Genomic DNA, 16,360 nt, shown 5'->3' with positions numbered 1-16,360 from the left:
CTGGTCAACCCCAAAATCACTGCCACCAGAATCTAAATATCCTAAAACATCTTCATACGATTGACTCTTCAGACTAATTTGCCAATGCAAAATCAACAAATACTCTGATAATTACAAAAATTCCAACTAAAACATCTATACTGGTTTATACCGCCTATCTACCAATAATAAAAACCATAGAACAATATTTCAAGGGGCCATTTGATCGGCTTGGCTAAAATAAAATCAGTCGATAAGGCTGATAACATAAGCTTGGTTAGTACTAAGGCCAACCTTTAATTAATGGGGGCCAATGAGATACACCATGTGGCTGGATTTCAACTACAGAATCAAGGAATAATTCAAATCAAAGCAATAAGAAACCTTAGCTGTTGTGCGAATTATCATGTTTTAGGTGTAAACGAATTGTGCACCAGAGAAAAGCCTTGCTAAAAATAATTGCTATCAATAGCAACCAATCAGATGCTTCCGACGCCAGAAGAATAAGCTCAAGTATGTATGAGCAAAAGCCTATTGTCGGTCATGTTCAATTTAGTTCAACCAGACAGAACCAAAGCTTGTCATTTATTGAACATCTTATTTTCATCATGCATCAGTTGAATGACTGGCAGTGCATGTGTCATGAAAAAAGTTTTAGTAGTTAGTATATAGTAGCGGTATATAGTAATAGTTAGTATATTGTTTTGAACTGTGTTTATTTCTGTGTACTGCATTTATTTCTGTATAATTCATACTGTGATGGCTGCAGTGCTGACTACAGCTCTATACTGATTGCAAGTCTTGTTGGCCATGTGAGTTCAAGCACTTCTGCTCATGTATGGCACATATTTTTTCTCTGGCATATGTCCATAATGCTAGATGCAGTGTCGAACGTGAAACCATTGAAAACTGGCAGGTGTAATGAGTGCGACCATAATTATTCCATTGTATAGCAGTATAGTTGTTTGGCTTATCAGATAGCATGCCTGTCTGCAGAACTGAAGGTTTTGATTTTTAATCGAGTGGGCAGCAAACCTTTCGTTCTCCAAACTTTTTTGCTGGAAATGGACACACGGACATACACACAAACACTGAGTTATTCATATATATATATGAACATTCAAAATATATTTTATACATAATTAACGTGACCACCAGTACATATGCAAAAGATGTGAACACACAACAAAAGAACATTACGTGTACAATAAAATGGCTTCTCTAAGCTATGAGTCATCATGCGTTTTGCTAAATGACAACTTTGAGCAAAACTACTTCTGGAAATCTTGCATGGGGAAGCTTTTACTACAGTACACGAGTCCTCATTGTCTTGTTAGACTACTAAAATGAGTAAACCTATTAGTACGCTTCTTACATTAAAATTACTTCTCTACATGGTTGTATGCTCACATGTCTTTTTAGACTACTATGCAAAGCAAAGTTACTATTGCGCATCTTACATTGAGAGGATTTCTCTCAAGATTGAGTCCAGATGCGCTCTGCTAGATTACTGCTCTACAATTGTGTGTCTTCATGTGTCTTGTTAAACTACTATTACTAGTGAAGTTTCTACTACAAATCTTGCATCGGAACGGTTTTTCGCCAGTATGAGTCCTCATGTGTCTTATTACGGTGAGCAAAGCTACTACTACACATCCTCATGTGACTAGTTAGATGACTGCCTAGAGAAAAGCGTGGGTATCGTTTTTCTCATATATGGGTCACCATGTGGTCTAGAAAACTATCATGATGAGCAAAAGTACTACTGCACATTGCACACTGAAATGGCTTCTCTCCAGTATGAGTCCTCATGTGCCCTCTTAGATGGCTGTTCTGCGCAAACCTTTTATTGCAAATCTTGCATTCAAATGGTTTTTCTCCAGTATGAATCCTCATGTGTCTTGTTAGATCACAACGTAGAGCAAAGCTACTACTACACATTTCACACTGAAATGGTTTTTCTCCAGTATGAGTTCTCATGTGACTTGTTAGATTACTGCTCTGCGCAAACCTTTTACTGCAAATCTTGCATTCAAATGGTTTTTCTCCAGTATGAGTCCTCACGTGTCTAGTTAGATGACTATGACCAGCAAATCTACTATTGCACATCTTACACTGAAATGGCTTCTCTTCGGTATGAGTCCTCATGTGAATTTTTAGATTACTTCGTTTGACAAAGCCACTACTGCAAATCTTGCATTGGTATGGTTTTTCTCCCGTATGAGTCCTCATGTGGTCTAAAAACCTATCCTGACAAGCGAAAGTATCGTTGCACATTTCACACTGAAACGGCTTCTCTCCAGTGTGAGTCCTCATGTGACTTGTTAGATTACTGCTCTGCGCAAACCCTCTACTGCAAATCTTGCATTCAAATGGTTTTTCTCCAGTATGAATCCTCATGTGTCTTGTTAGATCACTACGTAGAGCAAAGCTACTACTACACATTTCACACTGAAATGGTTTTTCTCCAGTATGAGTTCTCATGTGTCTTGTTAGATTACTGCGTCGAGAAAAGCTAATAATACACATCTTGCATCGGAACGGTTTTCCTCCAGTATGAATCCTCATGTGTTCTGTTAGTTGACTGCCCTGAGAAAAGCTACTGCTACAAATCTCGCATTCAAATGGCTTTTCTCCAGTATGAATCCTCATGTGTCTTCTTAGATCACTACGTAGAGCAAAGCTACTACTACACATTTCACACTGAAATGGTTTTTCTCCGGTATGAGTTTTCATGTGACTTGTTAGATTACCGCGTTGAGCAAACCTACTACTGCAAATCTTGCATTCAAATGGTTTTTCTCCAGTATGAGTCCTCATGTGTCTTGTTAGATTACTGCTCTGCGCAAACCTTTTACTGCAAATCTTGCATTCAAATGGTTTTTCTCCCGTATGAGTCCTCATGCGTCTTGTTAGATCACCACGTAGAGCAAAGCTACTACTACACACCTTGCATTGGTATGGTTTTTCTCCAGTATGAGTCCTCATGTGGTCTAAAAAACTATCCTGACAAGTGAAAGTATCGTTGCACATTTTACACTGAAACGGCTTCTCTCCAGTATGAGTCCTCTTGTGTTCTGTTAGGTGACTGCGCTGAGAAAAGCTGCTACTGCACATCACACACTGAAACGGGCTATCTCTATTATGAGTCTCCATGTCCTTTTTTCCCGTACTGCGGTGAGTAAATTTACCAGAATATTCACCTGTAAAACAAGTTGGCAGTTTGTGAGATAAGTGGAACACAGTCTCAATTACAGACCATACATACTCAAGTATTGTTGTCACAAAAGTGTCGATCAAACCCTACAAATAATAAAGGATTTCAGAGTCCTCAACACAAATAAGCTTAGCTTGCGTAACAATACAAACGTGAAGTGTAAGTTCAGGGACAAATATCGAAATGTGCCAATATTGTCAGAAGTATCAGGTGTAAAGCATTTACCAAAAGAAAGATTTTATGGTTGACTACACTTGAAAGATGTTTATCTTTCTGTATGCATCTTATATCAGGCACAGCCTTGATATAGTCAAGTAGCAATAACAACCTCTAAATGTAATTTGGTATAAATGTATAAATCTATCCTTTTTGAATAAACGGATGCATTCTGCAGTTTCATCGAAGATGTACTTGCAATCGGATGGTGCATATAGTTAATAAAGAAAACCTAGTTTTGTAAGCATGTACTTAGTAAATTCTAACATGAAGAGTGGGGAGAAAGATACTAAAATTATTTTAAAATGATGGAAAAATAAAATTCAAAGTGTTTTGCTAAACTTTTGTACGAATGCAGTTAAAGCTAACAAACTTGAACCAGAAGGCGTGAGTTCTATCATGTGACATACTGATAGAAAAATTTTTATGTATGAAGCCAAAAGTTGACTTTCAGTTTGAGCCATCAGGTAGTCTTTCATGTTTTGGTGACTTCTTAATAAAAATCATGAGCTAAACATATCCAAAGCTCAACCAAACAGAAAACCTGTTGTCATGCACGTTCTTCTCAAATGATTACCCAGAGTGCTACTGTCTTTCAAATGAATATTAATCAAAAATCTTACATCATCCATTAACTAGTACATCTAGCAATAACTACAACTGTAGAACATGTTGTGTTGACAAAGAGTTGAAGCCTTGTAACAAAATCCAAGTGTTAACACTAGTGATGAACACATTGAGATGTCAGTCTGGCAAAACCAGACCAGCTGCGAACTCATATTAAAAAAGGATATCTATGAGAAAGACATAATTATTGTGCATGTTAGAATGTAAAAAAAAGCTTTGAGCTTTTTAATAGCCTTTATATTTGAAAAAATAAATTTGGAGGCAGTATATAAATCGTAAACAACTAAAGCAATTATCAAAGTAAGATGCCTATTCTCTGTTAGAACACTTGAAGATAAACATATGACTTAACCCTTTCTATACCAAAACCGACTGTATAGTGATAAGAGAATTGTCCCAGCATATCAAACCTTGTTGCGCCCATTGCGATATACCCTTTGAAATCCTTTCATTTGTCTGTAAATTTGTATTATAACAATTAATTTTCGGCTTGAATAATTGTAATAGATATTGTACTCCTACATATTTTTATGCTATAACTTGTGCTGCGCATGTATGTGCGAGTTAGACATCTGACTCCAAGTTTTTCTTTATGCAAAGTTTGTATTCTAGATGGCTGGGCATTAAAGTTTTGCTCTGATAAATAAAATGTTTAGACACTAAGATTAACTAGTTCAGCAGTGCAGAAAGAGTTGAGGTCTGAAAACACTGTGAAATGTATTGAACAGCTAGAGGAAGATTAAATATGTCCAAACGAATGCAACAATCAGAATGAAAAAATGGCATATAACCATATTCTATATAACAATCCTATCTATGGCCATCGTCTGTATACCGTAAAACCTCCAATTGAGCGACTTGGCGCTCTATTTTTGGCGGTCAATTGGAGATGGCGTTCAAATAGAGGCTGGCGTTGTATTTTTCAAATGGCTTGTTAGAATTTGGCAAGATAAATTTAGCTCTTTTACAGGCGAAGTAAATGTAACCTATATTTGCCCTCACTTTTCATTGGAGCAATATTAAACCTTCTGAATGTAACTGCAGACTTTCCTCCAACATGTTAAGTTATCTTAATAAATATCCATTGAGAAGCCGAAAAATGTCTCTACTAGTTGATTTATATTGCTTGCAATTCACCAGCGATGATATTATAGCCTGTGTTAAGGTCCGGCCACATGTAACAAATTATTAGTTCAATCTGACCGAATTCACGAATTTAACAGAATTCACAGATTTGTTCGTCAGAATATCACAGAAATGTCTGAGCTTTGCATGCATACCGAATTCGTCGACGAAACGCTTTTAATTGAATAACCAATTTCTTTAGCGAGCACGATTCTAGCAGCTTTGACAATTGGTATAATCCAAGACACGTACGACGGCACACAATAAAAGTATCATCGGAGTTTTGCTCCGATGATACTTTTACCCCAAGTAGCAACCCCAAGTTGCTACTTGGGGTTTGGAGATGAGAGCAATTCTGTGTATGTCTGTACAAGAGTCAGGAGTCGAGGTGGGTCCCTGGCTCTGATGCAGTGAGGTGAACACACGAGAATTGGTGAGAGGTGGCGAAGATAATGGCGGCGAAGCTAATGGCAACAAAGCTGATGGCGGCGAAGGAGTGTATGAGGGAGATCTGAAGTGATTGAACAAAGGTGGAACTGAATAATTAAATTGAACTTTGATAAGGTCCTCCTCAATGCATTGTCGAGCTAGAGCCTGCTGATATGGTCTGAGTTGCCTCATCCTAGTGGCTACAGACATGGCATAATAAAAATGTTCATCGTAATTCTCCTGTCTATTCAATGTATTGTCTACAGTCTTGATGGCCGCATCAATATCTTCTGTCAGCTTCCTTTTTTTCTTAGCTGAAAAATATAGCATTACAAATGTAAAATAAACATTGATTATTTGGCACCAAAAACGGCAGCTCAATAATAAATTTCTCAGTTGTTTACATTTAGAACTCCGTCATGTCAGTTTGGCAGGTCGCATACCTCTAGAAATATTCAATGGTGGCATGGTAGGACATGGCACATTGGTAACTGACGATGATGCATCATCATTAGTCACATTGGATCTGACAATGTATTTGTCAGATTCAGTAACCCTTGATGAGCCCGACAGCTTGGTTGATGCACCTATGGTAACTGACAATGATGCATCAGCGTCAGTTACCATAGGTGCATCAACCAAGCTGTCCGGCTCATCAAGGGCTACTGAATCTGACAACGTGTTTGTAGCAGTTACCTCCATTGAAGTTGCTGGCATGTTAGAAGAAGATCTGTAATAACAGAAATAATGTGAAATATGGACTGTCATAAATGCATGTTGAAAACAATTTATTATTACTTCTTCAATGAATATGAACTAGGTTATGCTTTTAGTAAGGCATTACATGTATCAACAGATTAATGGATGGTACTAATTCATTAGTACTGTAAATTATTATATATTTGAACTGTACTCACACAAATGTGCTGACACCGTCTTTGTAAAATCTCATGCAATTCCACCATATCCAAGATGGTTCTGGTGTAGCTTTGGTACCACTGGCAGTCCTCTTCCGATAATCTTTCATGTATATGTTGAATGTGTCTCTCAAATTCAACCATTTTTTTCTGCACGTCTCAGCCAATAAAACATGGAAATACAACAAACTATTACACGTCCTAGTAAAAGAGTGGTATGATACTGTTATTTACAGATGGTAGCGCTTTGGTAGCGTGGTAGACGAATATTACCATATTTAATTCAGCAATATTTTGTCACGTTCATAAAGCTTTCTTTCCGCAAATTCGAATGTTGAAAACTTTTTTAAAGTTAAATTCGGCATTGGAAATGCAATTACCTACCAAAAGTAAGCTTGCTATATCTCAGCAGTGTAATAAATGCCGTAAAATCAAACATAGCAGCGAACGAAAAAGTGAACACAAAGTGAAACAAGTTTTTTACACATACCATCCAATGTACGGCCAGTTTTCTGGGTCATCACTTGGCTACATCTGGCCAATTGTTGGACTTCACTGTTTTCTCATCTTTAAAATTTCCCATGCTTTTGTCCCACAGCACCCTTCTAATTTGTGCTTCGTTGATGAGAAGTTCCTGCCATGGTGAACTAACGAGAGAACCAACAATAGCGCATCTAGACAGTTGCATCGTAAGTATCAGGTGATATCGCGCTGATACCTATATTGTGTGCCGTCGTACGTGTCTTGGACTATACCAATTGACAAAGCTGCTAGAATCGTGCTCGCTAAAGAAATTGGTTAACCAATTAAAAGCGTTTCGTTGACGAATTCGGTGTGCATGCACAGCTCAGACAATTCTGTGATATTCGGCTGAATAAATCTGTGAATTTTGTGAAATTCGTGAATTCGGTCAGATTGAACGAATAATTCGTTACGTGTGGCCGGACCTTTATGCTTCACAATTTGTTGGAGATTTCAGTTTAGATTTCATTCTAAATTTGAAAACATAATATTATTTTATATCTATATCTAACAATGTTGCATAAAAGCTCATTGCACTCATTGATATGTTTGCTACAGTTTGCAGCCAAAACTAGCTTTTTATATGCAATACAAGAGGAGTTACGATCGTCAATCCGTCGTAAGATCAGATTACCGCAATGAGGCTATCAAATAATATGCTATAAAACTACAAATTTATAAGTTATATAATTATAATATATCAAATGCTACAAATATATATATATATTCATGAACAAGTGACATAAACGAACCATACTTATAACACATGCAAAAGCTAAAATTTTTGCTTCATTCGCTTGGCCAGTTGCGTTCTGATCGTTGCTTCTGATGGAATGAACATCTTCTGGTTGTTCAATACCTCCCACAATGTCTTTTGACCTCAGCTCTTCTTCTGCACTGCTGTAGTAATCGATATTAGCTTCCAACCAATTTTTGGCAGAACATAACCTTTATGTGTTGCATTTTGCACAAATGATGATGAACTTTTAGCCACAAGCGCTTCCAGTGCAACTGTTAGCCTAAAGCTATTTGTTCATAAACCATCGTAAAGGTAAACCGTTTTAATATAGTATATGTACTTCAAAGTATCACGACCGTGTTAAACAAGGAACTACTAATTAGCCTGTGACAGTGATTAATCACTTCTATGGTGTAGCTTTTAAAATGTTAACGAAACAAGTGGAAAACCTTAGAGTTAAAACTACCCTACAGAATGAAAATATCCGATGGATATAAAAATTTGCGATGTAGCGAAGAATCAATTCCGCGAATTATTAAATTCCGTGAATAGTTAGTTCTATTTTGAATCACAAGGGAGAATAACTACTGCCTCAAATTAAAAACTAGCCGCTCGGCACAAATACTAAATGTAGCTGAGTTCTAAAAACCTTTTCAAAATAATCGCCGGGGTTTCGAGTTAACCACAATGCAATGCATCACATTTCTTTACTAAATTATTCAAGGTTGTCACAAGATATGCGGAATCGGATCATAGCAAAAATAGTTGCTAGGCAGAAGTACTAAACGTAGCGGAGTTCCAAAACTTTTTTATAATCATCGTCGGGGCTTCAAGTTAACCCCATTGACAATACATCAAACTTATTTACAAATGTATTCACGGGTTTCACAAGTTATTCAGCATGGCGTCGTCATCGCAAAAATATCTACTACAGACTTTTTACATTGAAATCAACTCCATCAACCTCTAATACCGAAATTGAGGATGATAATGATTCTGATTTGGACATTATGAAATGTACTTGATTTGCAGATACATTTTTCCATAATTAACTGTGTTAGTTAATTCTGTTGTTTAAAAACTGATCGCTTTCATTAAATACTTCAGCTATTGTTTTTGTACTTCCTTTACACTTATTAATATTTTTTCTTTTTTGTGTTTACTGCAGATTGAGAATGAAACAGAACCTATTCCGATTACGAATACTAGAGACAAGTAGTACTATTCACCAAGGCAGGAATATTGGCAGAGAAGCAACCAGTCGACCTAGACCGATCAACAACAACTCCTTAATATCGCTGCAGCAAACATGATTATATTATATATTCTATTTCATGTATAAATATATTATAATTTATTACAAACTTGAGTGTAAAAATAAAATATTTCAAATGCAAATAAAACTTTACAAACGATGAATGGAGTAAATAAAAACAGTTCAGCCCATATGGCGGTTGTCTGGCAATAAAATTAAACTGATACTCTTGATAAATAAACTAAATACTAGCGTGTAATGGTGCTCTCCGACTAGTTATTTTGGTAATAGCAGCTCTATATTGATGTCATTGTCTTGGGTAGATGTTAAAGGCGATTCTCTCGCTACTACATGGCTGGTAAGGGAGTTGTCATCAGAACTGTCCTCATGGCATACTATTGCAAAGTTCTGTCGGTTGGCCAAATATTTGTGCTCGTTAAGGCGTTTTTGTTCCCTTTTTAATACGTATATATTTTACTCGTTAGCAGCTGCGGTCACTTCTACCTCAATTTCAAGACCTTGAATGATTGGTGATCTTTTAGGAATGACATATACCACCCTTGCAGTCATTGTACATCCGTATATGATCTCTCACTAAAACAAATAACGAAGCGGTAGGGATGGAAAAAATAAATATTGTGTTTTACCGAAGAACCAAAGTAAAAGTCAATTATTAATTTAATAAATGGTTTTGAAAAATACTCGTTACTTACCACAAGTTGTTGGTTCATCAAAGGCCTCCAAATCGATGAATATTCGTAAAAACCTCTGAACGTAGTACGAAACTTACAGCTTAGCATGATCGACTTGTAGTTGTAAGCTAAATAGAAACCGAAACACGCGGTGTGCGCATGTGAAGGGTTAACTCTATTGCTAGCCGCAATAGAGTTAACTCTTTATGGAGAGTGATTGTGTTCACCCACGAATAAATTAGTCCGCGAATATGCATGAAAAAAGCAATTTGCGCGAAACTTAACTCCGCGAATAAATTCACCCTGTAGGGTATAATAATAACAATTAAAATTCTGAATTAAAACCATGATAGACGTTCATTTCAACCATATACAAGTTGCTGATTGTGATCAATTTGTTTGTTCCCTCATTCTCAAGGTTGAGCAACGTTCACATCTTGCAATTGTGTTGGAGTTGCCCCAACATCAACTCATTACTTGATTCTGTGATGAATTTTCATACGCAAAGCTTCCTACTGCATCTAGTTTTGTATAATGTACACTAGCAACATTCACATAAAAACGTTCATGAAATTGTGCAGTCCATGTATGTCCAGTGTAACACAAAGGTTCCTATGGCGTCTAGCGCTGCGTAATGGCTACTAGGAATGCTCTTACTGCACCTGACAATGCACACTGTGGAGTGGGTAATGCCCTCTGCACTAATACTTCTTAAAAAAGTTGTACCACATCGTGTTGTACCACATATACAGTGTACTGTGCAGTAGCAAAAGTACACATGCAAGTTATGCATACTGCATGGCTGTGACCCGCTTCCTACTGATATGGCACTGCTAATGCAACTACAGTGGAACCTCGACTCTCGAAACTAGTCCGTTACAAAAGGTTGTTCGAAAGCCGAGTTGTTTGAGATCTGACACAACTTTTCATATTACAATTAATGTATGTAAATTCGTCCAAGTCGAAATAGAAAAATCGGTAGTATTTTTTTAACATTTCACACCATAAACTGTCCTGTATACTGCCTATTATAGGTAAAAACGGATAGATATAGATCGTGTTGAATTTCTAATTAAATATTTTCTATTTATAAAGATGAAAAAAGAAAAAAAAGTAAACATTTCGTATGTTTTGCTCCTAAAAACATCAAAAACACTAAAGGTTACAATACAATACCAAAAATCGCAAAAATTGATAATGAAACAGAAAAAAATGCAACAGATCAGTTAAAACAAAAACCGTGTAAAGAAAATGTTAAACAGCAATGGCACGTTTACTTCACACCTTTGAAGAAGAAGCCTCCTCCAAAACAATTTAGGGTCTCCCTAGAAAATCTCTTCGGTAGAAGCGACGTCTTCCCACATGGTTCTTTCCTTTTTGTAAAGAACTTATGAAGTGAAACTTCTCCCTTTGTTTGAGAACCTTCTGAAAGTGGCGTTAAAGATGTAGTTGCGTCAAAATTTAAGTTGATCTTAAAAGAAAGCATTTTTTTTTCTCTATCAGTTGATATGTTGTTTGTTGTGTTACGCGATCGCATTGCCAAGATATTTGAAGATTAAAACCGAAAAAATCTGATCGCCGTAAAAACGCTCAGGCCACAAAAACGTGCCCAGCCTCGCCAAAAATGATGTCACGCGTTTGGCAACCTGTCTCTATCCCTCGTATTCACATCGGCTATTTGCGATAAAAGTCTAGTCTTACGCGGCTCTATTGGCATATATCTTATTTTGTATTTGCTCATGTTAGCTAGAATAAAATTTTAAATCCTGCTACAGATGCATTATTATGAATGTTTCAAAGGCCTCAAATAACGAAAATTGAAAATTTGTTCTACTCACTTTCTCCAAATGTTGTTTAAACATTTGGGTACCGACTACCAATTCTACCGGTCTACGGTAATTCTGTCAAGTCACTTTATGTAGGACGCGGTCTTTGTATCAGCAGTTTTGCAGCTACGCTATACAGCCTCCCATAAGCCCCGCCCACATTATGTCGCCTATTACATATTGCCTGCGTACTAGTTTCTTGCTAGTAGCAATGATATACATTGCTGTATATCATTGCTAGTAGTATTCTTACCGAATACTAAATTAATGAAATAAGCAAGCCACCTCTTTGAAAAGAATATAGACAGGGATAGAGTTTTAAGGATGAGAAGTCTGCTGCAAACTGGATTTGAACTCACATTCTTCAGTTCTGCGGACACCCATATACCATATCCGATTCACTACAATATTCTGCAAATCATGTTTTGCATTATCTTTAACAATATTATTTTATTATATAATTTTTACAAGCAAAAATATTTTCATCTCGGCATAAAGCTTTTATTAAAGATATTCATCAAGTCGTGGCCACTCACATAGTATTAGCTGATACAATAAGACAAATTCATCTACTGCAACAAACTCAACAAAACATCATCCAGCACGCATTCAATTCTCGCTTTCTCCTTTATGGCAGTTTCCACACTGACAAAGCTTCTTCGGCTGGTGGGACGACATAAACATTCTGTAATCAGTAAAACAAGTAAATGTAAACAAAGTAGATGCAATAAATATGTCATTCATAGATATGTCATTCTAAAGCGTATCTATTGACAGCTTCCAAATTGGGAGTTGAATAGATTGCGAGTGTAATTTTAAAAACGAATAAACATTTAATAAAGGCGCAAGTACGCCAAGCCAACGATTCGAAGCTTTGGTTCTGGAAATTAAAGATTTGCAATGATCAATCGATTTTACCCACTTCCTACGAGTGAAAATAATTTGTAATCATGACTCTAATTTACCAAAGAAAATTCGAAAAAAATATTATAGCTAGGTAAAACGGCAGATAAGCTATGAAACGATGATTGGAGATAGCAAAGAATTATCATTTTATTAATTAGTACATGTATTTATGACTATAAAAAATATTACATTTACTAAAGTATAGAAGACTCTAAGTTAATTTACCTCCATTCTGTCTTCTTCTGCAGCAAAACGCTGCTGACGCCTGTCAGCTTTGGCCATAGGCTGTCTACTCTAATATTTTACTTAAAGTTGCTCAGAAAACTCTGAGTAGCGGTCGCTCGAACTTGAAGCCATTTTAAAACTATGTATAACTTAGTAATTGTTGAAACGCGTTGAATCAGAAACAACGATGAGAATCTTCGAGACCACAGACAACGCGTTTTACGAGTGATAACCTTTATTACGGCCTATATAAAAATTTCGCACGCATGATTGGCTAACGAATCGACCTCATTTTTATCGCTCGTGGTTTCGTTTCAGATAACAAGCTTGTTACGTCACGAAATTGGCACCCGCTGGAACGTGAGCTTTTTAACAGAGGGCCTCATTCAAACGCATATATCTCTGGACAGGGTTGGTCTACAAAGACAAAAATGGCATCAAATTGTAGCTGATGTTTTAGCCTTTTATGGGTCCTAATTTCATTTTTGACGCAACTACATCTTTAAACGTATAAATATGCTGTTTCCGGAGCTGTTCCGAACGTTTAATCCCAATGCGCATGCTCCGGTTTGGTCGAGAACCGAATATATGTTCGAGATACGAGACGAACAAATCTCAAATCTTTTGGTCGAAAACCGAGTTGTTGAGAACCGAAGCGTTCGACAACCGGGGTCCACTGTACATAGGTATCCATGCCAGAACAGCACTCTCCCTGGCATGAAAACATTATAATGTGATATAACGTTATTAAATCCATTAAACTAATAGCATATTTACCTTCATCGCTGTGTGTGCTGACTGATATACTCTCTGATTCTAGATTAAGTTCAATGTCTACAATATAAACAATGTAGATTAGTAGATACAGCAAATTTCTGCAACTCATTAAGTTTCAGATTTCTAAATCCATTGAATGATTTGATTTACTCAACTTTAGTAGAACCGTTAGTAGAAATTATATATGACTAGAAACTCAGTTTACCTCCAGCAATCAAAGGTCACAACTTTCATAAAATGACTCGCGTATTATTAGCTCTCACGGATCTGTAGTAGTTAATCAAATCCTACAACTAGTACAGAACTCCTTCCCAGTACTTACACTTAAACTGCAACTTTGGTAAGATTTAGTATTTTAGTGATAATATCTGATTCATAATTATCTGATAAATCTTTAACTAACCAGTTGGGTAGAGGTTATCAGCACCATCATCAGATTCTGGTTCTATTTTCACTTCTGTAACTACTACAATAAGAATGAGAGTTTATCTAGAGAGAATTATACAAAAAGCTTATTCTATATCAAATACTGCTTAATATATTCATCAATACATACATGTATATCAGTGTATATATATCAATACATATGTCAATTTATATACCAATAAATCAATATATATCTCTAATATATATATTCAAAACAGTTCAAATGTGACGTATATATATATATATATATATATATATATATATATATATATATATATATATAAAGTTTATTAAAAACTACAGGTTAAAATCATTACTACTATTAGTTTCATGCAATCGTGTTGCAATCTTCAGGTAGAATGAGAATAAAATTTCTCCATAGAACTCCATAGAGCTCCAACACTTAAACTGCAACTTTGGTAAGATTTAGTATTTTAGTTTTACTAATAAACCAATTGGTAAGACAATAGAATAAGGTAATTATCATATTCATTCGACTAACAGACATAGTTAATCAACACCAGTTATCATAATTATCTGATAAATCTTTAACTAACCAGTTGGGTAGAGGTTATCAGCACCAACATCAGATTCTGGTTCTATTTTCACTTCTGCTACTCCTACAATAAAAATGAGAGTTAATCTAGAAAGAACTATATAAAAGCTTATTCTATATCAAATACTGCTTAATATATTCATCAATACATACATGTATATCAGTGTATATATATATCAATACATATATCAATTTATATACGAATAAATCAATATATATGTGACTTCTCGCGTGAAAATCGACCAAAAGTCGGCATTCACTATCGTTAGTAATGTAGCTTCGAAGTTTGAATTAGGTTTATTGGGAGCACATGGCTACTTTGTTTATTATTTTACTCTAGACCAATCAGAGTGTGAGGAATTCATTTCTGAAGTCAAAAAGTGATTTCATTGGCTCCTTATGCCGAAATTTTGCGATTGAAGTCGTTGCTATGCGATCGTGACGTCATCAAAATGGCGACTCGTGAAGATTCTAAAACTTCGAATTTCTTTTAATCTGATGAATCTGAAGAAATTAGCACATTGCTCGATGATATTGATGCTGAATATAGAGAAGCAATGTCTAGAGATACGGATTTTCATGTTACTGATGACCTGCAAGCTCGGATGCCCGAATTTATTAACGATGAAGAAGACGATGTTGAACCTACCGAAGGATTAACTGTTATTCACTCGTATAGTACTCCGGTTAATGACTCGGAATCACCTGCTGCCAGCTTACCAACTCATCCTATGGTGCCTGATGAACCTATTAGCTTCAGTTGCAAGTGTGACTGCATCAACAAATTTGATAGAACTCTGATTTTCAGTCAGCTGACTTACAATAAAGGAATTTCAAAGACAGAGTTAGATTTGATTATCATGGGCCGAATTTTTACTTGTGTGGATGATGGAAACACCACAAAACCTTTCCAGCATAAGGAGAAGAACAGAAAAAAGCCTAGATGCAACTTTAAATAATCATGGTGGGTCTTATTGAATTTTTTCTGATCAACCCTGTTCATTTTTGGTAGTAATAGTATAGGTGTAGTAGCCTACTAGTTGCTGGCCCAGTGTATGCCTCCCTGAGTCACATAAAATTACACCATACAATACATGACTCAGTGATCAGTCGTACTCACTGGCCTGAGTTAGGTGTGTTTTCACTCATAATTGATTGCCAGTTGCCACATGACTTATTCATTGGGTCAATGCTTGTGTGTTTACTTTTTTGTCTGCTGACATTAATCCTATGGCATGAGCAACCAATCCCTTCGTCACATGATCACTAGGCCACTAAGTCTATTACTCGTAGAAGTGTGTCAGAGTCAGAATCCGTTGCCAATCACCTCATTAGCTCATTCTTTAGATTTTTTCTAAATTAATTATGAATTAAAGGAAATTCTAAATTAAAGGAGTTTAATTTTAATTTAAAAGAATTTAAGGATTTAATTCTAAATTAAAGGAATTAAGAGCTTTCACAATTTTTTTATCAGCCAAGCTTACCCCGGTACGATGACAGGTTATTCTCATAGATTGTTGTGTGTACTGTTTGCTAACCATGCTACCAGGGTCACTTTGATGCACAGCCATGTTTTTGTTTTGTTTAGGAAAAGTAAAAATTCAGACGTATCTAGACTTCCCTGCCATGAAGTAAGACTCAAAGGTATCAATGGACTGCCGAATGTGATAAAACCTGAAGGTTTAGACTATGACCGCCAAGAATACTTGCATACTAACATTCGAGAATGTTGCCGTCTTGGCACTGAGGGTTTAGTTTGCCTGAAGCCTCATGGCATAAGACGTAGAACATGACCATAGCATGAATTTTAGCCTTTTTCTGAGTCAGATATGAGTAGGAATGTAATCGAGGTTTTGGGTCTGATACCCCTTGTGTTTTTTTACACTCAGTGTTTTGGCAAAATAAACCTCAGTATGGATTTCAGAT

General features: G+C 36.2%; 1 protein-coding gene across 5 annotated transcripts in view; it reads right to left on the bottom strand.

Annotated features, from left to right (window-relative positions):
* Window positions 1-1,570: 1,570 nt before the first annotated feature.
* The window catches only part of LOC137387289 (zinc finger protein 345-like), a 129,594-nt gene continuing 114,804 nt past the window's right edge, over window positions 1,571-16,360 (bottom strand). For 2 of the 5 annotated variants that reach the window (XM_068073654.1, XM_068073656.1), the window contains 3 exons: window positions 14,436-14,498; window positions 13,453-13,509; window positions 1,571-3,182 (listed from right to left, as the gene is read on the bottom strand). In XM_068073654.1, the coding sequence (XP_067929755.1) occupies window positions 1,690-3,182; window positions 13,453-13,509; window positions 14,436-14,498 (1,613 nt within the window). In that variant the 3' untranslated portion in view covers window positions 1,571-1,689. The remainder of the gene's footprint in view (window positions 3,183-13,452; window positions 13,510-14,435; window positions 14,499-16,360) is intronic. The other 3 variants (XM_068073655.1, XM_068073660.1, XM_068073651.1) reach the window with 2 other exon arrangements.

The sequence above is a fragment of the Watersipora subatra genome, chromosome 2 (genome assembly GCF_963576615.1).
Source record: "Watersipora subatra chromosome 2, tzWatSuba1.1, whole genome shotgun sequence".
Lineage (NCBI taxonomy): Eukaryota > Metazoa > Bryozoa > Gymnolaemata > Cheilostomatida > Watersiporidae > Watersipora > Watersipora subatra.
This window is presented reverse-complemented; position numbering and strand designations above follow the sequence as displayed.